Source organism: Heliconius melpomene, chromosome 14 (genome assembly GCF_056956725.1).
Source record: "Heliconius melpomene rosina isolate 202511_hmr_F chromosome 14, ASM5695672v1, whole genome shotgun sequence".
Taxonomy (NCBI): Eukaryota; Metazoa; Arthropoda; class Insecta; order Lepidoptera; family Nymphalidae; genus Heliconius; species Heliconius melpomene.
This window is the reverse complement of record NC_140402.1, coordinates 3419123-3441751: the sequence shown is the minus strand read 5'-3', so window position 1 is coordinate 3441751 and position 22629 is coordinate 3419123. Positions and strand designations below refer to the sequence as shown.

Sequence of the window (22629 nt, the reverse complement as noted above, 5' to 3'; positions counted from 1 at the left end):
GTCTCCGTATCGAAGGACGACCGACATTCGATTAAATACATTGACATCTCAGTACGTCACGTCTTGTAAACATGTTAATTACAAATAAACACTAAGCTGCCTCTGTTACAATTCTTGCGTAATTTCGTCTTCAGGACTGACGTGATGAGGCAGGCGCCTGTATAGGAGTCACTTGACACTTGTTCGAGTGTTGCCACAGTTTATTATACAAAATGTTGACAGATGGAGAAATTAAGCTCCGATTTTGTTTTGAGCAGTCGGGGGCACAAGTGGGTGACTGTAAACGAGACAGGTTGTGGGTTCGATTCCCAATCGAAAAAATAAAATAATTAAATTATTTCTCACTCTAACTATAATTCTAATAGACTTTTGCAAGCACTTTTTAATAGTACAACGAACACAAAACTACCGCCGGTACGGAAGGCAGTTCTGCTAAGAAGAGACGACAAGAAACTTAACAGCTCTTATCTATATAAAGCTTACAATTTTATACAATAACTTGAGTAGAAGAATTTAAAATAACCTTAATTCCAGACATATATATCCTATAAATAATCCTGAAACAGAACTAAGAGTTCTTTAAATTCTTATAGTGCCAATTTCAGCATCTTTTTAAATAAGAGAAAAAAAGAAAATTGCTTTGCTGCAATCAAGATACCATAATTGAGTTACAGCTTCTAGCATCGCATACTGTAAACTCATTTCAAAATTAAAGATCAACATGATAAGATATCATACTGCATTTTACACTGCACATACCTAAAAATGTTTGACATTCTCAGAAAGTTTACAGAGTTGGTTTTTAACAGTACTATGAACTATATACATTTAGTTTTGTAATTTTTTTCTAATATTAAGCTTATTTAAATTAAGCAATTTAATAAAATAATAGCATGTAACTGCCTCCCCCCCTCCCCACTAATTAAAATATAAGTATAAATAAATAATATAACATAATATAAATTATACAAATAATTATTTAAATATGGCACGTCTATTGGTTAAAATCCTTTATCGTAGTAATCAAAAGTAGAATCATTTAAAGATTCAGAGCTAACAGTATTAAAAAGTTAAAAGTACAATAAATTTAATATAAATACTAATAAACATATAGATATTATAGTAAATAAAATGTTGACCAGTTAACTGGGGGAGACCTCGGTTGACCATCGAAAACACAGTATCAAAGATACTGGAGGAAGGTCACGTAAAAAGCATGAGGACCTCTCGGAGGGCATGTACAAAGAGGATGATCACAGTAGACGAGGGGAAAGAAGTATATAGAAACCGTAGCACTCCGTTCTCTGACTACCCCGCTAGGGATAAAGCGTGAAGTAAGTAAGTATAAATAAAATATAATTATCTGTCCGTTTCTAATTATAAAATATTTTTGTATCAAAATTAGATACTTTAGTGCGTACATTTTTTTTAAATTGACATACAAAATTGCTATTAAAATATTTTAGAGAACAAAGGCGATCGGCTATTTTACGGTGCAAATTGAATGGCAATCCCGATGGAGCTATTGTTTTCTTGCCAAACAGTGCGCTTAATAAATATTCATTTGATTCAATGCAATACACAATTGAATCAATGTACCTATTTGATATAAAAGTAAAGTAGCTATATATTTTTTAATTTCATTAGACATGGTTTAACGGTAACAATGGCGGAACACAACGCTGCGAAATTAATTTCCCCAAGAGGGACTCGAACCCGCAACCATCGCGTTTATCGGCGTTGCATTATTAACGGCGTCTATCCATGTGTAAAAGAAATAAAAATATTTGTGTATGTATGACTATTTAACGACCAAACGATCGGACCGATTCTGATGGAATTCGGTGTCGTTACTTCAGTTTTATGTGCCATAGATAGGGCACTATTTAAAAGATAAACATTCCTCAATATATCGGGGCACATGCAGTATAAAAAAATCAGTAAAATTTTCATCTTATAGAATGAGGTTTATTAAACTATTAATATTAAATCTTTTTTTTAAATATTAAATTCTCAAAAATACCATAAATTTAATACTTTTTTTGCGTTTGAAAAAGTGTAATAAAAATAGAGTGTGTACGGACTTACATTAATAGAATGTTAAATCGATATAATATCGATTATTATTTTGTACTACAACATCGATTAAGTAGTGTAAGCTTCACGCTATATTTACAGTAATTTTATAGTAGTTTATATTTAATAACCTTGCATATTTATAACAGAATAACTGCATAACTAGCATTTACTTTTTAATGACGCAATAAATATAAAAAGCGGTAAGGAGATTAATTTTACTAATTGTATTAGATTATTAGACTATCTATAGAATATATGGTAACATAGATTTTACTTTTATTATTACGTTCATAGTAAATATAAAACGAAACCGATAGAAATATTAAAAAGACATTTTAATGATTACAGAAACAGTTTGACATCGACATCATTTGAACTAGAACTGACGAAATAAAAACTAACTTGACTTATTTATCGTATTCAATTTAGACAGACATACATACATATTCATAAATTTTAAAGGTGACGACGGTGAATTCTATAAAAAAAATACATAGTTCCATATTAAGTTTAACACGAATGACATTCGTATACGCTCAAGTAAAAGTATAGATATTTTAGTTCTAACCGTAAGTTAGACTTCGTCAAGAGAAATCGTATATTGAATACATTTATAATTCAAACATGCAATGTTTCCAGTATGTGAGCGTATTAAGATTTTAAAATATGTTACATTTATTTTTTCTTCAAATTTTACTCGCTCTAATGATAATGTCTAAGCCAATCAATAACACTTATTTAGACTATATATATGGCAACACAAACCAATTTGAAAAAAAAAATCTTACTATTTTAATATACATAAAAAAAAAACCAGAGCATTCATCACCTTTTTCAATTACTCCAAAAAAAAACGAAAATAAAAATCAAATTAATGCCTACATTTTTAATTTTTTTAGAAACTTCAATTGTTTTTATAAAATTATGTAAATACATTTAGTATAGACTAGAATGACAAAGGAATATTAGATGAGTAATATATTTATCTCATTTATAGTAGTTATTCATACATGACTAGAACAGTGTTACAACAAAAAAAAGTTTTTTTTATATAGTATTTTTTAACTGAATTATTTACTTATATTATATACTTCTTATAACATGAGATATCTAAGTTAATAGAAGTAAATTTATGCGTAGTCTTTGCAATTATAGAATTTGGCGACATTACGCAGAACTACCTTTTAAATTGCTAATTTTTGAATTGATGTATGCAGTGACGAATATTTCCTATATATTACAGAGTTATACTCAATTATATGTTAAAAATCTAATCGAATGAAAATTATTTTGTATGGATTTGGTTGTAAGGAATTGTATGAGAAGTGGAAGTCATTTGTAAGCAAAAAAAACTATTAGAATTTTGTTATCTTTTTTGTTTCCAATATATGAAAACCAAAATGTATCGAATTTTCTTTATTAGGTAGGTACCTATATATAAAGTGCAAAAACAACCGTAATGCCGACCTTTTGACGCAATCAATACTTCATTTGTACAATTATTCTATTATCTTTGCCTTTGTCGATACTTATATAAATGTGTATATTATGCAAACAAATAAACAAAAGTGTATATACATATATATTTACCTCGCGATCCTTATTCCCATAAGTGATGCCCAGGTTGGGCATCGCGCGCAAGATGGCGACGAGCGACTGGATCGTGTTGCTGTACACGACAGGCCGATACTGTTTGAAGTCCTCATTTGTGAAGCCACTCTCGTGGATAATTCTGTTGGAGATTATATATTTAGTTAGTCACTTATTAATAACGAAAAAAAAATTAAATAATCTAAAAGAATGTTAGGATATCGATTTCACAATTGACATTTCGTTTCACGCTGTATCCCCCATATAGCAGCAGGATAGGCATAGGGAACTTAGCATTAAGACACTCTGATCTCCACTTTTCCCCAATTTTTTGAGACATTTCGTGCCGCGCTTTGCCTTGGTACCAATATCATAACCAGAACGAAACAATAAAAATATTGATAAATAACAATTCATTCCCCCGAATACAATCGAACACACAACTCCCACATTTACAACCACACATCACCACCACTGGGCCAACACGACCTCCTTAAACGTCTATCATTAAAAAAAATGATAAAACATTAAACGGCAAGCCTCAAACAAATAGCACAGCCAGAGGACGGCCATCATGTCAAATTACACACTAGAGAACGCTTCTTGTGTCTTAAATGCTGCTTGTGCGGCTGAGCTTAAACAATATAGAACAATGGCGGCGGATACTTAAAAATCGCGACGAGCATCGCTTTTCTATAACAATGACATTACCGAGAATATGGAATTTCATCTTCGTCTACACATATTTTGTATCGACTGGTAAAGGCGACAGGTTGTAGGTTCGATTCCCCATTCGCAGAAATGAAACATTTTAATTTCTTCGCTCTGGCAAAGCATGGCGATGAGTTTCGCCATAAAATACGCGATGCCTAAGAATTCGGCGGTAAGTAGAGAACGGAGTGTATTATCACTAGGCTCCACCTGCCTACAATGCGGGTTACAGCGTGAAGCTAAAAAATAATAATAATACCATAACTTGGTTCGGTGAACCAATATTGTTAGAAACACGCATATATTTAGGAAATAACCATGAGTCATTGCGGTGAAACTTATAGCATTTGTACTAATTGCTAAATATTTTTCATGTAGCAACTATTAAAATGAAGCCAGTGAGCCAGCGTGGCCCAGGGGCACAAGCGCGACTGTATCTTTGCGGTTATTGGTTCGATTCCACTCGAAACAAAGAAATATATAATACTTTAATTTCCTTGCTCTGGTAACATAGCAAAGCCCGGCATTTAGTGTCGCCACTCAACACGCTATGCCTCCAGAATTAGGTGGAATGTGTTCAACGGATTGCCTTCACACTAGGTTCCCAGGGTTCCTCTGCCTAACCAGCTTTATGCGGGATACATAAAAACTATAAAAATAACATATAAAAAACACATGTTTCGAGTTTCTTAGATATTAGATTGTGATATTAATATTGGATTTTGGGCGTCCACGGCGCATGCGTGAGACATCTGACGTCACGCTTACATAGTTATCACAGGGCCGCATGGCAGCATCCGGGACGCGCGTGACGTCACCGACGTAAAGTATAACAAATGTAATATGAATTGCAAAATATATAATACTAGCGGTAGCGCGCAGCTTCGCTTACTTATTTAGGGGTGAATTCTAATAAACCACGAAACATGTGTTCAATGAAATATTTTTAAGAGTCTAAATTTCAAATTTTATAAAAATCGGTGGCGATTTAAAGATTTTTCCATACAAACTTTCAACCCCTTATTTGCACCCTTAGGCGGTGAATTCTAGAAAACCATGAAACACATGTTCAATTAAATATTTTTAAGTCTAAATTAAAAAAAATATAATAATCGGTGGCGTTTTAAAGATTTTTCCATACAAACTTTCTTCGTACTTTTTTTTTTTAAATCGGTGCCGATTTAAAAAAAATCCTATACAAACTTTCAACCCCTTATTTGCACCCTTAGGGAGAGAATTCTAGAAAAGGATGAAACACGTGTTCAATTAAATACTTTTAAAAATCTAAATTTCAAATTTTATAAAAATCAGTGCCGATTTATTTTTTTTTCCATACAAACTTTGAACCCCTATTTCACCCCTTTTAGGGTTAAAATTTTTCAAAATCCCTTCTTAGTGGATGTCCAGATTACGAAAGTAAACATCTGTCCAAATTCCACGTTTCTACCATCAGCGGTTACGGCTGTGCGTGCGTCTTACCTCAGTCAGCGAGGGCAAGTCCTTTTATATATATAGATCAAATAGAATATACCAAAATAAAATATACTATAACTGCAATAGTAGTGTCTTAAAAAAAATTAAAAAAATTACTGCAAAGTAAATTATAATGGGAGGCTACAATTTTTTTTTATACTAAATTTTATATTTAAAACGCACATAGTAGGGTAGGCACCTAGTGTTAAGACATTTTGCCTATTCCCTATTTTCCCCCGAATTCTGGGGGCATTGCGTGTTGATTGGCGGAACTTTGCCTTTTTCATTTCTTCGAGTGGGAATCGAACCCACAACCTTTCGCGTTTACAGTCACACTTTATGCCCTTGCGCTACGACTGGTTTAAAAATTAAGTATCCAAGTTAGTTAAAAATGAAACCCCCCTCCATATTCCATAAATTAGGCGATGAAATTTTGTATGAATACTACCTCCAATTTCAATATTAGTTATAAATATGATAACGGTCCTAGATACAAAATCTATCTATCTTTATTACCTTTTAATTATCTACACTATACAATGTTAATTGGATATTAAAATGATATAATCTTTAAGCTCGAATACAAATTATAAACAATCAACGATATGTTTAATACAAGACTATATAGTCGTTAGGGTTACTTTTAAGGGTTCCGTATCGTAAAAGGTAAAAATGGAATCCTTATAGGATCACTTTGAATTAACCATGCCATGATATCTAAATTTTTGTTTTAGTTTAAAAAAAATGGTCTGTAACTATATCATCAGCCGGTTCATCTGTTCTCCATATAAGATATTTACTTTACAGCAAGTCTTTCTCTCTCTCTCTCTCTCTCATTATCATCATATGATAAGCAATTAAAGTAAAAATTAGTAGAAAAGAGTTTTCAAAAATCAAAAGTAATTTTGAAAATGGCGTTTTCCCAATTTGACATTTTGAACTACTTTTATTTAATTTCATATTAAATTTGATTTAGAACTAAGATAATGTTTATAATTATTATTTTAGAACATCGTAAAGGCTTGTAAAATTCAATTTTCCAATACAAAACATACATATACAAAAGTAACATATCTATATATAAATATAATCCATGTATATCTAATTCAAAGATATCTTGCTATCGGGCTATCGATTGCTGTATTTCACGCTTAAAACTCATACAGTTGTCGATAATAATTAATCGTAGGAAAATATTCGATTAGATTTTTAGTTGGCAACTATTACTTTTTCGACGATAAGATTTATTTATACTAACATTTAATTTACTGATTTTGATTCCGATTGCATGTATTATAAAAAAGTAAAATCCTGTTTCCAAGTTTCCGTGGGAATTCCGGAATATCCTGATTTGTGAGTTTCCGGTACTCCAAAAGGAACCTATATGTACAAGTAACTTCTGCGTTCTACGCCGTTTAGTTCTGGATGTTGTGTATAATATATAATTACATTTTGGTGCTATAGGTGTCAATGTCGACGGTCTCATGGTCAAGTAACGAAAGTGAAAAATGGAAAATTTATTTTATAGCTGTTATACTTCTAATAAAGATAGTTTTTGATTATATACAAGTTTAATAAATGCATCAACGATCTATTTGAAATTATGAAAAAATCTCTTTTAGGGAATGAATTTCGTAAAATCCGTTCGGATACTTCCTGTGAAATTTCATGTTCTAACATCAAAAATTTTTCGAGTTTTTTATATTAATTAATTAATAGTATATAATTATAAACAAAGACATACAAAAAGGTATACTTACTTCATTTGTTTAACTATAGTACTCTTTCCCGATTCACCGGCACCTGTAAAGAATAGTCTTTTTAGTAAATCGAATAACAAAGAGAAATTTATCTTATATTAGAGTTATTAATTAAATTTACTCATTTGCTGTAAGCCCTTAAATGTTCATGTTATGATATGTAAAGAATAACAATTGGATAGATTCCGACTCGAAGAAATGAACAAAGCAATCGAGCGGCGTTGAGTTACGCCACTCAACACGCAATACTTTCAGATTTCACCTGAAGTGAGGAAGAAGGTTCCCAGGTTCCCTCTGCCTACCTTAATAGTTAGTTTACAGTTTTTACTGTAAAAAAAATCTATAAGTTTGATAAGGTAAGAACAGACGTTCGCCCAACTACCGCAATAAAACCCGCAATGATATATAAAAAAAACGTTAATTGCCGTTTGAATGTAAACCGTACATTTCACACTGAATATATGACTTGTACATGAAATAAAAATAGAAAAGAAAATAACACTACACTAAGATTTTTAAACGCTTTAACGAAGAAATACGATATGCACTAACGTTACCCAAAAAAAAAAACCATTTATTTTGCTATAAACAGTGATAGAAAAATATTAGGTGTTATTCATTACTTAAAATAAAATAAGACGATTTTTTTTGTTTCATATTTCATACAGAAATACCGTTAAACTATTGTTGAGAGATTCTGTTTTATTCTCCGCTTTCCTATACCTTAGGTACGTGTGGAGTGGAGTGTGCTCTACTACTTTTAATTGATACCAGTGCCAAGAAATGAAAATATAAACTTAAATACATATTTCATTTTCTCGACTGAGGATCGGACCACATACTTGCGTCCCTACACCACGAGTTTCCTCAACCACAATTATATCAACGGCAATCCTCTCTAATAAATGGCAACCAGCGTGGGCGCTGCAGAACTGACCCTGTCAAATAGCAGGTGACCCGCCTTGGATCTAATAGGCCCGCAGCCGGCGCGAACGGCCGATCTTTGAACTCCGATACACATATCACCTAAAGAGACCCCGGGACTTGTGATTTCATTTTATAATCACAATGTCGCTGGAATACCTTGATGGTGCCATTCGTGGCGCTGGGACACAAGCGCTGCGTGTCAACGCAACAGGTTCGGGGTTCGATTCCCAATCGATCGACTCTACTCGTATAATCCCTGTGGTATCGAGGTAAGGCATGGTAAGGTTACTTAACACTCAATATCTCTAGACTTCAGCAGAAGGTGGAGAGCGTAGTGTTTTAACACTAGGCCTTAACCTCTGATACATGGGGGATATGGCGTGAAGCTGAAAAAAAAAACTATAATAACAATAATAATGGCACCCAGTTATCTTTTGGAATACAGCAGAGCGGGCACTTGGAACCTGAGAACACTCCAGTCCCTTTAAAACTGTTCTTTTTCCCAACTCTCCGCGAAAAATAAAAAAAAACAATCATTCAAACTAACATCCATATCAGCAATAACTCTAGATATCAATCTCAGATCGTAATATAGTCTGACAATATATTTATCTACACTGAATATATATATGTATCATTTATTATTCAAATATTTTTTATTTCAAAGTGTGCCAACTGTGCCAAGAGACATCCAGGTACGAATTGCCTCGATACGGAATAAATAATCGAATTATTTTTATTCCAGTCATGTCACGACGTACCTACTTGCCTACGAAACGGCGGCGTTGATTTACGTTCAACTTTATATTAGGATCGAAAACTTAACTGATGGCAGATTCGATTTTAGGAATTTAGTTTACTTTTGGTAATTCCCTAAGTAAAGTATCGAAAGTGAAAAATTGCAAGTATCTTTTATTAAATTATTAAATTAGTAAAAGTACGGCAGAGCTACCAATTCTAAAAAAAGTAGTGGAAAATTAAAAATATGCTTAATATATAAGTTTGAAATGATCTATTACTGGTGCCTGGTGAGAGACTGGTGCACCTACTGGTAGTTTTCGATTACATACACGTTTAAAAAACGCATAAAGTACTGAGTTTTTGAAATTTTGAAAAAAATATAAATAAACTCACTTCTTAGTAATTTAAAAGAGTGATAGAAATATTTGGGATTTTTCGTTTTCGATACTTAATCGATTTTCTTCCTCAGCATATTACCCTCACAAAAGGTCAGAAAGCCTAACTTCATAACAACCACGACTCGTCAGCCGTACTGTAGAAAATTGATGGCAAACTGCTAGTTTCATAATACATTAACATGTCAATCTTCGTATAGTTTATCGGCGCGATCGGATGAGGCCCGGAGTGGGCCCTTCTGTGCTATCATCATGATAAACACTTGGTTGCGTGTTCGAGCTGATAAAGTACCTGTCTTCAATATCAGCCAGCCGACTTTTCAACGTTTCACGATAGAATGTAACGAGGACTTTTAGAACAACTTTCTATATTTAACGTGTAAGTCGTTTGTATCAAAATTGAGATATGTTATATGTTTTTAGTAATTAATTAATTCGAAATTTTTATGTTGTAGTTTAACAGCACTGTTAATAATAAAAATGTTTTAAAATATTTTAAATGGGTTTTCACAATAATAAAAATCATTAAACGTCTAAAGAGCAATTTATTGTCAGCTTCACGCTGTTAAGTCATTCTGTCCACCGCATTCTGCCGCTCGAGGCATCACGTGTTGAGTGGCGGAACTCAACCCCGCGCTTTGCCTTGTTAACAAATAAATATTTAATTTCCGATTCCCACTCGGGAAAAGAACTTACAACCGTCGGTTGGACACGCTTGTTCCACAGTGCCATTCCGGCCTTACAGTTTATTATAATTAGGTTTTATTCAATAACATAATATGTATTTCTGCAAAATAAGATAATTTACATTACTGGCCTCTATTCCTGTTAATATTGTTGTGCAAATAAAATAAAAGAGCATATTAAATTAGCTGCTTTTATGGGGGCGGTGACATGTGCAAATAAATTTGTTGAGTCTAATCAGTGCCAAATATTAAAATGCAAAAAATTTATTTGTATCTAACTATTTTTTAGATACATTATTAAAAAAACTAAAAAATTGAAGTCAGACGTTTTAAATGTATCATGATTGTTTCACTTGTGTTATGTAGAAAATATATTAAAATCTGTTAAATGAGCAGCCATTATTATTTTTTATACCAGGTGTAGGGTATTAACCATACAAGTATATTAATGAACTTTAGTAGGTTACTTTATAATACTTTAATTAAAAATGGAAAAATTTCGATAAGTAAAATTAAACAGTTGTGCAGGAATGTTTAATTATGTGTTTAAAAATCATTCTCTACTATTCCTTATGGAAATTCATATTACTAGAGCTATAGGTGTTCTTGTATAATTAACATTATATATTTTTTTAATCGCACTGATATGTGTAACAAATTTGGATCAATTGCTAATATATATAAACAGAAAAGCTAATATATTAGATTATTGATATTATAGCAAACATCATTTGAAGCACTATTTGCTGTTGAGTACCTTGCTTTTATAAAAAAAAAGTTTCATTTTGTATATAGGTACATGCATAAAAAAATATACCACAATGGAGACCTGAGAAACCACCATTTATACAGTTTAATAACTATCCTGACAATAGAAAAAATCTAGTATATACTGAATTTTTATATTGGTTTTTGCCGCTGCATGAGAACTAACAGAATGTTGCGTAACCTTTAAGTTCTGAACAATGCTTAGAACAGCAGTCTAAGCATGTATTTAAACAAACATGATCATATATATGTTCTTGACTAGTCTAGAACTATTATTAAGTCATTTCTAGAATATATTTTAAAGGGTATTTCAAATTAGTATGGTCATTTAAATTTTAATTAAGCAACAATCAACAATCTTGTTGCAAAATTTGCTTTAAATTTTTAAAGGTACACAAGGGTTGCAATAGAAACAAAATGGCTATGCTCATTCAATACATATTTGTTTCTTTTTATCTACAATTATTTCAAGATAGTAAACTTAGTAAATTTTAACTTTTGTATTCCTTTATATTTTAGCAGTTTCATTGAATGTTCATGGTTTCAAGTTTATAGGGAAAAAAATATGTTACTCATTTTTAAATGTATCCTTATACATCATCCATAAGACAGTAGTTAAATGTCTTAATTTTTATGATAATTATAGTTTAATAACTATAACTTTCATAATTACTTAACTATGCAAGTATTTATGAATCATTGAATATGAGTAATAAATATTTTTTACTACATAATCAATAATAATAAATAATAATGAATATATCATTTAAAATAAAATACCATTTCATAATGTTAATTAAGCATTTCATAATGCTTGCAGCACATGTAAAATACATACATTTAAGTATAATTGTTGCAGTGGGACTATGTTTGACAACAAATACATTTGTTGCGGGTTCAATTCCCACTTTAGATATTTATTTAATAGTAGTGATAAGTTGCACCATTCAACAGGCAATGCCCCACAATTTGAATAGAAGGGAAAGTGGGGAATAGATAATCTTACTAGGTTTTCTACAATGCAGTAAAAAACGTGAGGCTGCTTTATTCATCATGTAATAGGTACTACACCTTTTAAAAATGTTAAAATAGGATTTATGATATAAGGTACTGTAAAATATATGATTGAATATATAATTAAAATAGGGACTTCTTGTAATAATTCACAGTTAATAAATAAATTCAAAGATGCTAGTATTACATATGTGGTAGTAGATACAGTATACAGATAAGAAGTTATCATTATTTACTACTCATCTGCTTTCTAGTATTAACTATTTACAAAAAGGATTGATGTTGGAGAAACTATGTAAATATAGTCAGTTTTTGAAACGTTTTTTATAATTGTGAAGCAAATAAACACTTTCGTTAAACGCGGAACAATGATGCATACCAGCATACTGATTACAGACAAGAGAAAGCTAATTACAATTTCCTACATGCCTCTGACCTGATTAAATCATTACTCAATTCGATTTATATTTTAATTTACAATGAATATGACTCGGCGTTAATACGTTTGAATCGTTTTGCAAACCGCAATTACTACCGCAAATGAGCGCCGCTATAAATTCAATACATGGGTGCGGCCATGAGTCTCGACAACAAATTTACCGATGAGCCGTACCTAAAAGGAGTAATTTAATATCTTTGGAGGCTTGGATGCCGTCCTCCTTCAGGTTCCTCTCGATCTGTCGGCTTCGGGCAGCCGCCGCGCGTTCCTCGGCCGACTGAGTGCACCCCATGTCGGCAGCTGTTCTTTTCTTCTGGCCGCCGTCCGCCCCGACTCCCGAGCCGGGCGCGCTCTCACCGCACCCTCTGCATACGCTCCGGCCGCGTCCTGCCGCCCCGGCCTCGCCGGACCCACCCTACACTACTTAACACTCAACACGGTAACCTAGCCGAGCCACTGACGCCACACACTGTCCCGCTACGATCGAACACTCGTTTTAACTGCGGAACTACGCGACTTTCACGAATTTATAAAACGCACGACACTCAAACGCGTAACGACAGCGAAAACTTAAATTGATTTTGTGAATTCATACGAGATAATGGCGGCCGGATGACAAGCACCAGCTCCACTCCGTGACGACTGACGGCGACCGCGCCCCGCTCGACTGACGTTCGGCCGCGTTCGGGTCTCGTCGCCCCGACTCGCTCACACATGCGTGCGGCGATGCTCGCGGCGAAAGAGAAAAAAATAAATGTAAAAAAATATTATGGTGTGTTTATTCAAACTGCCAATATTGAAATTGTTAACTTTATAACGATATTCATTTGAAAAATTTTTTAGATATATTTTGTTTTTCTATTAAATTTGCGATTTTCGTATGTATTTCTATATATTAAATTATATATACAAAAAAATATATGAACTTTTCTATGTTAATTTTATAATTTATTTTAGAGTTACATATAAAACATATCCATTAAAAAAAAATTCAGATTATTTGTCTCACTAAATCGTATTTTTTTTCTATTCTTATCTTACATTTTTCCACAAAAAGATTTAACTTGTTAAATGTACAGTATACTTAAGATAAATGAAATGCCAAAGAATCATCAAATATCAACATATTTTGGCAATTGCCCAATAAAGTTACAGGTAGGCTTGAACACGCATAGTATGCTCAGTACAATGCTTAATTGTAAGAAAACGCAAAAAAACTAAGATCTATTGAAAACGCAGCATCTAATTAAAATGTCGTCATTATTTTAAGGTAAACTTTTCAATTAGTACTGAACTTGAGGTCATTTTCAAATAGGGGACTTGAGAGGAGATTCTATATTTTGTAGCAAATTCAGCAATGTTACTGCATATCAAACCATATGTCCGTCAAACTTATAACTATTTGTTTTACATAGTGTGACCAGTAATATAAGACTATTATAATATAGTCTGTTTAACAAGGCTATATAATAGAACTGCATATCAATTACATTCAATATAAATTGTCTTTTATATGTAGATTGGTCAAAACAAATGTATATGAAAACATTGGCAAAGATGATCATTTGTATAATTGGCTTACTGATCTTCTATTTTTGAAGTACATACTCCAAAATTAAAAACTACTCCTTGCTGTTGGTCAAATGTTATCAAATCATAAAGCAACAAGCAGGCCGGCTAGCACCGGCTTAAGCGAGAACGGGCGTGCAGTCGATAGAGCACCGGCGAAACTGGAAGGTGCGCGCGCACGAGAGGAAAGAGATAAGGAAGCCGTTTACCAAGGAGCAGCAGCTTGATGTCCTTGGCGGCCTGGATCCCATCTTCCTTGAGGTTCTTCTCGATCTGCTTGCTCCTCGCGAGAGCGGCGCGCTCCTCGGCGGACGAGGCGCAGCCCATGGCGATCGCGCGCACGGCCTGGCTCGCTACGCGCGGCAGCGCCGTGCTCCTCGCATGCTCGCGGCTCGTCGTCGCGCGGGTCGCCGCGCACGCGCTCGCTCGCGCACGCGTTAGGGCTCGGGAGAGGAATCGGGCCTGGCGCCACGTCAGTGTCACTGCTGCGCGCCGCGTCGCTCGGGGGGCACAGCACGAATGACGGGCCGCGCACGCCCGCCACGCCGCCCTCAGTGCGCAGGCCCGCGTCCGCCTCGTCCGCCCAGTGCCCCCTGATGCCCCCTGATACACTAATTACACCCTCAATAGAACTCAATGCTAATACTAGGCTTTTCTCACTTCAATTCAACTAGTTAGCGAAGTAAATGCAAGATTATATTTCAATAGTTGCATGTACCCAGATACGAATGGACATTTCTGGTCGAAAATATAATAAAATAGTTTGTAGTGAAATTGCATTCAATGTCTTTATGGCCAATTATTTAAAAATGAAATCTTTAAGTCCTACGTTTTGAATTATAATTATAAAATACATAAAGCTCTCTCTCTCTCTCTCTCTTAATTCATATGTATTAAATTACTATGTAACAAGAACAATAAATTTGCGAGTACCCACTTGTGAACTTGTTGTACTTTTAATGTTTGTCTTTTGATTATTTATTAAAAAAATATTCAATGACATAACAGGGTTGGTAAAATAATTAGTGTATTATTATGCACTATTTATTTATTTATACACTATTTTTGAATATTTTTAATTATTGGGCTCATTTTTAGAGTTCTAACGGTTTGTTTCTTCTCTCTTTATTCTTAAATGAAGAACGTTATAAAAGAATATACTATATAACAAAAGAAAAGAAGAAAAAAAATCTATGCGGTAATCTAAAATGTAATATTCTATGTTCGAAAGCATTTTAGGGGTGAAAATAACAAATATAATGAAATATTATACAAGTAAAATATTTTTTAATCTCAATGTCATAATAATAAATTTTAATTTTAGTATCCTACAATTATTTATGAACATGAAGAAAATACTACATATAAATAAAAAAAATGAAAATATTTATTATGGTACCAGCTTCAAAATTTAGATAATATCTGTGTTGCGATCTGTCAATTAAAACAACAAACACGAACATTGTCAAATTGTCAATGTCAACAAGTTAGCTGCAAGTTAAAATTTGATTTTGCTGTTTTATACATAAATCATATACAAAAAGTACTACAGTACTTTCGTGATATGGATTCTGACGATGAAAACGATATACAACCAGAATGGAAAGGTGTACCGGGTACAATAATTTTATTAAACGCCTTTGAAAATTCCAAATACAATCATTTTGCAATCGGACATGTAGCAACATGTAATCTTTTAAGGCAATGTATGAGGTCATCAAGCTCTCAAAATATTGGTGTGTTTGTATATGGTATAGAAGAAGTTTCCAATAGCAATTCTAATTATGATACTAAACCTGTAACAGAAATAATTCCTTTCAATGTACCTACAGTAGATGATTACAAAAAAATTAAAAACTTTGATATCACCCCTTTCACCGAGGCTAAAGAATTTAAGCTTGCTGATGTATTGTGGCATTGCAGTAAAGTATTTACCAATTTTAAAAAGGCACTTTCATCCAGAAAGATACTTATGCTTACTCGGCTTGATGTATTACCAATACTTGCAGATCAACAACCAACGCTCAACAGAGCAAGAGATCTAGTTGATGCTAATATTGATTTAACAATTATTAATGTTTCTGAAAATGAATATAAAATTGAAAATGTCTTTTATGAAAAATTTTTAAAAATAGCCAATCGAGGTATGGATTTCATTTTTCCGGAACCTATGTGGACATCTCATCAGATTGAAAAATTTATGTGTCAAGAGTCACATAGAAATTTAGCTGTAGCCAAGATTAATTTTGAAATTGGTAATAATTTTACAATAGGAGTTGGTGTGTATACATTGAAAAGTCAAAAATATCAGAAAAGTGTTAATTTAGACAGAGAAACTAACACAATTCTCACAAGTGCAACTAAAACTTTAAAGATATCTACTGAAGATAATGATGATGGAGATAGTAATTCAGAACCAATAGAAAAGTCAAAAGAAGTACCATTGTTAAAATCAGAAATATTATATTACCAAGAATTTGGTGGGGAAAGAATACAATTTACAGATAATGAAATGAAAATAATAAAAAACCCTTTTGGACCACCTATGTTGAAACTTCTGGGATTTAAACCAGTTTCACACATTTGCAAAGAAAAATGCTTTTTAAAATCTAGCTATTTTCTATTTCCAAATGAAAGTGTTATAGAAGGTTCAACTGTTGCATTTAAAGCATTACATAAAGCTTGTAAAGACATGGAAATGGCAGCCATTTGTGTGCTATGTACAAGAATTAATGCTAAACCAATTAATGTAGGACTAATTCCAAGTTCAAAACCACTTAATTTAAATGTTGATGTTGGTTTTGATGTAGTTCCACTTCCATTTATTGAAAATGTTAGAGATATAAATCTTAATGAAGATGATGAAAATAAATCCTCTAAAATAGAAGAGGCACATAAAAGTTTAATGAGAGAAATTGTCAGTCAAGTTTTAATAGATTATATGCCTGATATGTTTGAAGATCCCAAAGAGCAATCAAAATATAGGGCTCTTGAGGCAATTGCATTAGGTGATGATGATGACATTGAACCTTTTGTTGATAGTACTAAACCCAATCCAGAGAATTTTTATGATATACAAGAAGATTTATTTGAGGAGCTTTTTGGTCCATTTGGTGCAACATCCTCAAAAAGAAAATCAGCAAATGTTTCAGGGGAAGATTGTAAAAAGAAAAAACCTAATGACATTGATGAGGATCTTTTAGAAACAAGATTAAAAGACATGGCCGTAAATAAATATACTGTGCAACAATTAAAGGATATATTAAAATTCAAAGATGATAAAAGTTTACCTGCCTTAACTGGTTTAAAAAAGCAAGACCTTGTTGAATTAGTTTATAAGCATTGCAATTAGCAACAGAATTAATCATTTTTGAGTAATAATTACTACAATATTATATATTTTCGTCAGTATAAATGTTATTTTTGTATTAAAAAATATATAATAATTATTATTTTTATTTATATAACCCTAAGCAAATTATTTTTATTTAACAAAATAAAATCCTTTTCGGTGGCAAATGGGCAACGGAGTGTCTTAACGCTAAGTTAACTGCCTATCCTATTGTGGGCGGAATATAGTGTAAAGCTGATTTAATTTTTAAAATAGTTTGTAAGTTATATATAATATTTTGTAGTTAAAAAGTAAGATATTGTGATATATATTAATTAATGTTAATATTTCATCGAGGTCATCAAAAAATGCGAATTCTCTACTTGATATAGTCTGGCAAATATGTTATTGATAATGGGAAGCACGCGCGGTAAATTGCGCAGAGAACGTTCGATCAGTGTTACCCTGTTATGTTGTTTTACCTCACGCTTAGCAAATCGCATTTACCTATACGATAATTAAAATATCTGATCATGTTTATGTTGTAGTAAATTATACAAAACGAAAATTTTATGAGGATATCTAAATATCGCAAAATAATCAGCTGTTCCATACATTGTTGTCGAGAATAAAATCAAGACTAGCCCGAAAAGTATAATAACATTTTTGAGTCAATAAATAATTAATCAATTCTAAGCTTCTGCTTATATAACTAATGGCACATGATATTTACGTATATGTGTATACGTTTACTATAAATACACTTATGTACAACATAAACATTCAGTGTGCATAATACAAGCTTATAAAATATGCAATATGAATAAAGAAATATCTGGCAATATTTAAACTTCTTAAAGATTATATAAAAGAAAATAATATAGGGTAAATTATTTCAATAAATTTTGAGGTACAAAAAATGAGAGTGCGGTATCCCTTTGCCATAGTTTGCCATTTGCGTCAGTGTGAGTGCTACGTCCTTACAGGAAATTCGCACCCACACATCTTTAAAGGTACAATCGAGCTCACACTATATTGTTCAAACAAGAATATAATGAATTGTAAACAAAAATGCCTTTTACCGTTTTGATTATTTGCTTTATTATTTGTCAATTTTTATTTTTTACTTTCTTGCATGCATTAATTAACGTTTTAAATAAAACGGTAATAAAGTTTTGATTTAATTTGGAGATATAATTTATTAACATAATTTATTTGTTAAGACCTCTATTTCCATTATTAAAAAAATTATTTACTTACCCATAAGTTGATTTTGCATGTTGCCTAACGCCAAAATCTTGTATTTGCTTGCATGTTTTATATATTAAATTTACTTTTTAAATTTTACTTTTTTTATTGAATTTGGATTGAGAAGATTTGTATGTGGCCTCATTGTAATAATTTAATTCAGTTATTTATTTAATTTTTCAATTTACCATATCTTCATTTTGAATGTTGCTTTGGTGTTTTTTACTATTTATAATATTACTAGATAAATATGCTCTACTACGCCATTCCGTATATATGATGCTATCATATGATATTATATTCATATTTCATAGTAATGAACTGATAGCGTTGCACTCGACTGTACCGTAGCCCGGTCACACCCCGCAACGATTCCCCGCGAGCCCTTACGAGGAATCGGTCCGGCGTGAGCGGGTGTCTATGTGTAGACATCAAAATACGTATACTGCGCAATTTCCCGCGCGTGCTTACCATTATCAATAACATATTTGCCAGACTATAATAAATATTGTGTGTGCTTTTGACTAAATTATCGATATTAAATGATTTTTTTTCATCACCAACATCTCTATGACTACAGAAATGACACCTGTATTGTTACCCTATGTCAAGCGTCAGCTGTCATTCGTCAAATGAATAAAGAAAATCGAAATAACTGTATTTTTGATTAATTTTAATGTATTGTTTTTTACTCTGATATTGAGATATGTATTTTTGTTGTAAATATATAAAGAAATTGCCATTTATACTTTCGTTTCAATTTTAATATCTAATGTATATTTTAATAGCTCAATTTTTTTACCATCAATGAAACGGTATTGTACAAAAACAAAGACGAATGGAGTCATAAATAGTAATTTATATGATGGAATAAATGGAAATGTTATAAATAATAGTAATAAACATGATGGCCAATTCTAATTATCTATCAATATCTGATATTTTAGTAAGTAATGAAAAAGTTCCTTGTAAATTTTTACATGATCTACCAAAAATGGGTAAGTAAATCTTGTATATATACTTGTTTTTTTTTATTCGTTTTAGTTAATATTGTATTTACATTAAATAAAATGTTTAGGTTTTTTGGACCCATCTGCACCTGATGATGATCTTAAAGCAGGAACAAATCTAGAAATACCTCTCTGGCTTGCTGAGTCATTGCAAATGAGGAGACCACCCTTAGTCAGTGTTGATTTACCTAAAATATTTAAAGAGACATATAGAGAAATTCTTAATGCTGATGCATGTACAGTTGACATGCACAAGCTTGGCCAACATTTTTATGAACTTGGCTGCTATATTGCTAAATATGATATTAAAGGGGAAGTTGCAACAACTTTAGTAAATGTAAGTAGTTTTAACAAAGCTTTCAATATAGGGTATACCCAACCAGAGTGTAAACCGACTAGTAGATAAAGACCAAATTTGGTGGGAAATAGGGGATGGCATTAACACAAGGTTCCCTCCACCTAACTTGCTATATCTGGGATATATCTGTAGATACTTTAGATTTTTGTATAACAATTTGATATTTATTACAGACATTTAGACAAAGATTTCGAATGATAATGTCTGCAAGTGTAGCTACAGATTGTATTACTGCATTGCAACCTTTGTCTGCAAGTGAGAGAGACCGCACTGGAGCAGCCGTTATAACAGAAAGAGCCCTTTCAGGATGGTTGAAACGCGGAGATTGCCCTTTAACAACTGCCAACATGGTTGCTAATCATAGAAAAAGAAAAAGGGCTGAAATGGAAATGTTATAATTAATTCTACTATTCAATAAAAAGATTTATTATGAAAAGCTATATATTTTACTTCTACAAAAACCTTCCATTCGTCTGTTCATTATTATAAATGCAAGTCAACAATTTTGGCTTAAGTTTCTAATTTTCTGAGATCATTATTAGAGCAATACATTATGGACAAAATATTTAACATTTACAGAAATGATTGATTCATCTACATACATAAATTGTATTTTAAAAGCTAAATTAATATATTTTCTAATTATAACATCAATTTTATTACTTAAAAGTATTATCTCAATTACACTACTAGTACTGTATAAGTAAACATTTCTTTCTCTAAAAGAAGCAAAAATAAAAAAAAACAAACATTGTTCCAACAAAAAGTATGAAATAAATATTTAATAAAGACTAGTTGCTATGTTCACTTAAATAACACTAAATAAACTTTATAACAATAAAAAAAATAAAAGCAATAGTAATATTGGTTAGTGATGTTAAGTATTCATAATTACTATCCCAGTACAATCCTTTGTAATAACTATTTTACATTCTATACAATATAATTATTATCAATACATTTAAATACCTATAGAGTGGTTTAAGTATATTAATATCTATATTTTTTTATATAAATAACAATAAATAATGAGAGGCTTTCATGGCAAAGCAGATCTATTTCCACTCAGAGGAAATTATTTAATTTTTTTTCCACTTTACTTAACAAGACAAAATGACACTGTAGTGAGTTTTGTTAGACAATAAAAAGTACTGATTATTGGGTAGAAAGTGGGGAATGGAGTGTCTTGACAGTAGATTCACTCTAGATTCCCTATCGCCTCAATTTATCACACTTGTACTATACCTCCATTATAAAGTTAAATATACAAACCACATTTAAATATCTAAGAGTCATCATCACAACACTGTTGTACCTCATCATTGTCATCATTCTTAACCCTAAATAAAAGTTCTGAGGTACACTTATAAGGGTGTATTGATTGTTAACATCTGTCATTCTTCACTGATGGATTCAAATCATGAAAATAAGCATGAGCCATCGCATCATCAGCAGGCATTCTTAAAGCAGGGTTGCAAGTAAGGAGACGGGCAAGAAGGTCTCTTCCTCTAGCTGGTAATCTTGGCACTACTTGAGCAAGTCCTAGACTTGGCTGGTAAGCTGCTAATGGTTTGTAATCTGGCAGCTGTGTAACGCCAGGCCACGTGTCTTCATTAGGTGTACCTATAAATGTGCAATTAATGCAATTGGTTTATGGTAAAATAATGATATTTAATAGAGTATAAATAAATCTACTTACCTAGTAACTTAAAAATTCTCTTGAGTTGATCATCAACATCAGAACCAGGGAACAAAGGTCTACCAGAATTAGCCAACTCTGCAAAGATACAACCCGCAGACCACATATCTATACTGGTAGTATACAACTTAGCTCCAAATAACACATCAGGTGGCCTGTACCAAAGTGTGACAACTTCCGCAGAATAGCACTTTACAGGAATACCAAAAGCTCTAGCAAGACCAAAGTCAGCTAATTTTAGTTCACCATTTTTATTAATTAATAAATTTTGTGGTTTCAAATCACGATGTAAAACATTATGGCTATGGCAGAAAGCTAAGCCCCGAAGAAGCTGATACATGAATGATTTTACTACATCCAGGTCTATTTCTCCATTGAGACTATCAAAATACTTTTTCAAATCTTGATCACAGTGTTCAAAAACCAACGTTAATTTTTTCTCACTATGCAATACGTCATATAAACGTACAATATTTTTATGTTTGAGTTCTTTTAAAAGGCAAATTTCACGTAATGCTGAAGATGGTACACCTTCATCATCATCATCTAATCTTACTCGCTTCAGTGCTACAATTTCATGCGTCTCTTTATTTTTTGCTTTGAAAACAGTTCCATAAGTTCCTTCTCCGATTTTTTCCAATTTTTCATATTTCTGCATATTAATAATCTAATCCCTTAAGCTTTTCCTTTCAGCGAAAATATATAGGCAATTCAAGAAATCAGAAACTTTCATTTGACACTTTACAATGTCATTGTGACATTCTCTTTCATGGAATTGGAAAAGCAAAAACAACAAAAATATGAATAGATAAAGTTTTTTATACGATTAAA

General features: G+C 32.2%; 4 protein-coding genes across 6 annotated transcripts in view; 2 read left to right on the top strand and 2 right to left on the bottom strand.

The window, feature by feature from the left end:
• The window catches only part of Galphao (G protein alpha o subunit), a 38075-nt gene extending 23388 nt beyond the window's left edge, over positions 1-14687 (bottom strand). Inside the window, exons 1-3 of one of the 2 annotated variants that reach the window (XM_085197176.1) lie at positions 14362-14687; positions 7614-7656; positions 3670-3811 (exon numbers count right to left, since the gene is read on the bottom strand). In XM_085197176.1, the coding sequence (XP_085053302.1) occupies positions 3670-3811; positions 7614-7656; positions 14362-14479 (303 nt within the window). In that variant the 5' untranslated portion in view covers positions 14480-14687. Of the gene's footprint in view, positions 1-3669; positions 3812-7613; positions 7657-12757; positions 13249-14361 lie in introns of those variants that run through there. The other variant, XM_085197175.1, reaches the window with a different exon arrangement.
• Positions 14688-15085: 398 nt separating this feature from the next.
• Irbp (Inverted repeat-binding protein) lies at positions 15086-17598 on the top strand. Its single transcript, XM_085197172.1, has one exon. The coding sequence runs from the start codon at positions 15717-15719 to the stop codon at positions 17502-17504; it is 1788 nt and encodes a 595-aa protein (XP_085053298.1). The 5' UTR covers positions 15086-15716; the 3' UTR covers positions 17505-17598.
• Positions 17599-19214: 1616 nt separating this feature from the next.
• Positions 19215-20535, top strand: Psf3 (DNA replication complex GINS protein Psf3). Its single transcript, XM_085197170.1, has 3 exons — positions 19215-19729; positions 19810-20078; positions 20273-20535. The coding sequence occupies exons 1-3, from the start codon at positions 19636-19638 to the stop codon at positions 20495-20497; spliced, it is 588 nt and encodes a 195-aa protein (XP_085053296.1). The 5' UTR covers positions 19215-19635; the 3' UTR covers positions 20498-20535.
• Cdk5 (Cyclin-dependent kinase 5) lies at positions 20498-22574 on the bottom strand. Of its 2 annotated transcripts, none has more exons than XM_085197169.1 (2): positions 21799-22574; positions 20498-21707 (listed from the first exon to the last, which is right to left on the bottom strand). In XM_085197169.1, the coding sequence occupies exons 1-2, from the start codon at positions 22454-22456 to the stop codon at positions 21484-21486; spliced, it is 882 nt and encodes a 293-aa protein (XP_085053295.1). In that variant the 5' UTR covers positions 22457-22574; the 3' UTR covers positions 20498-21483. The 2 variants fall into 2 exon arrangements, with proteins under 2 accessions (XP_085053295.1, XP_085053294.1); XM_085197168.1 differs by having other exon boundaries at positions 20498-21722; positions 21799-22567.
• Between the last annotated feature and the right edge of the window lie 55 nt (positions 22575-22629).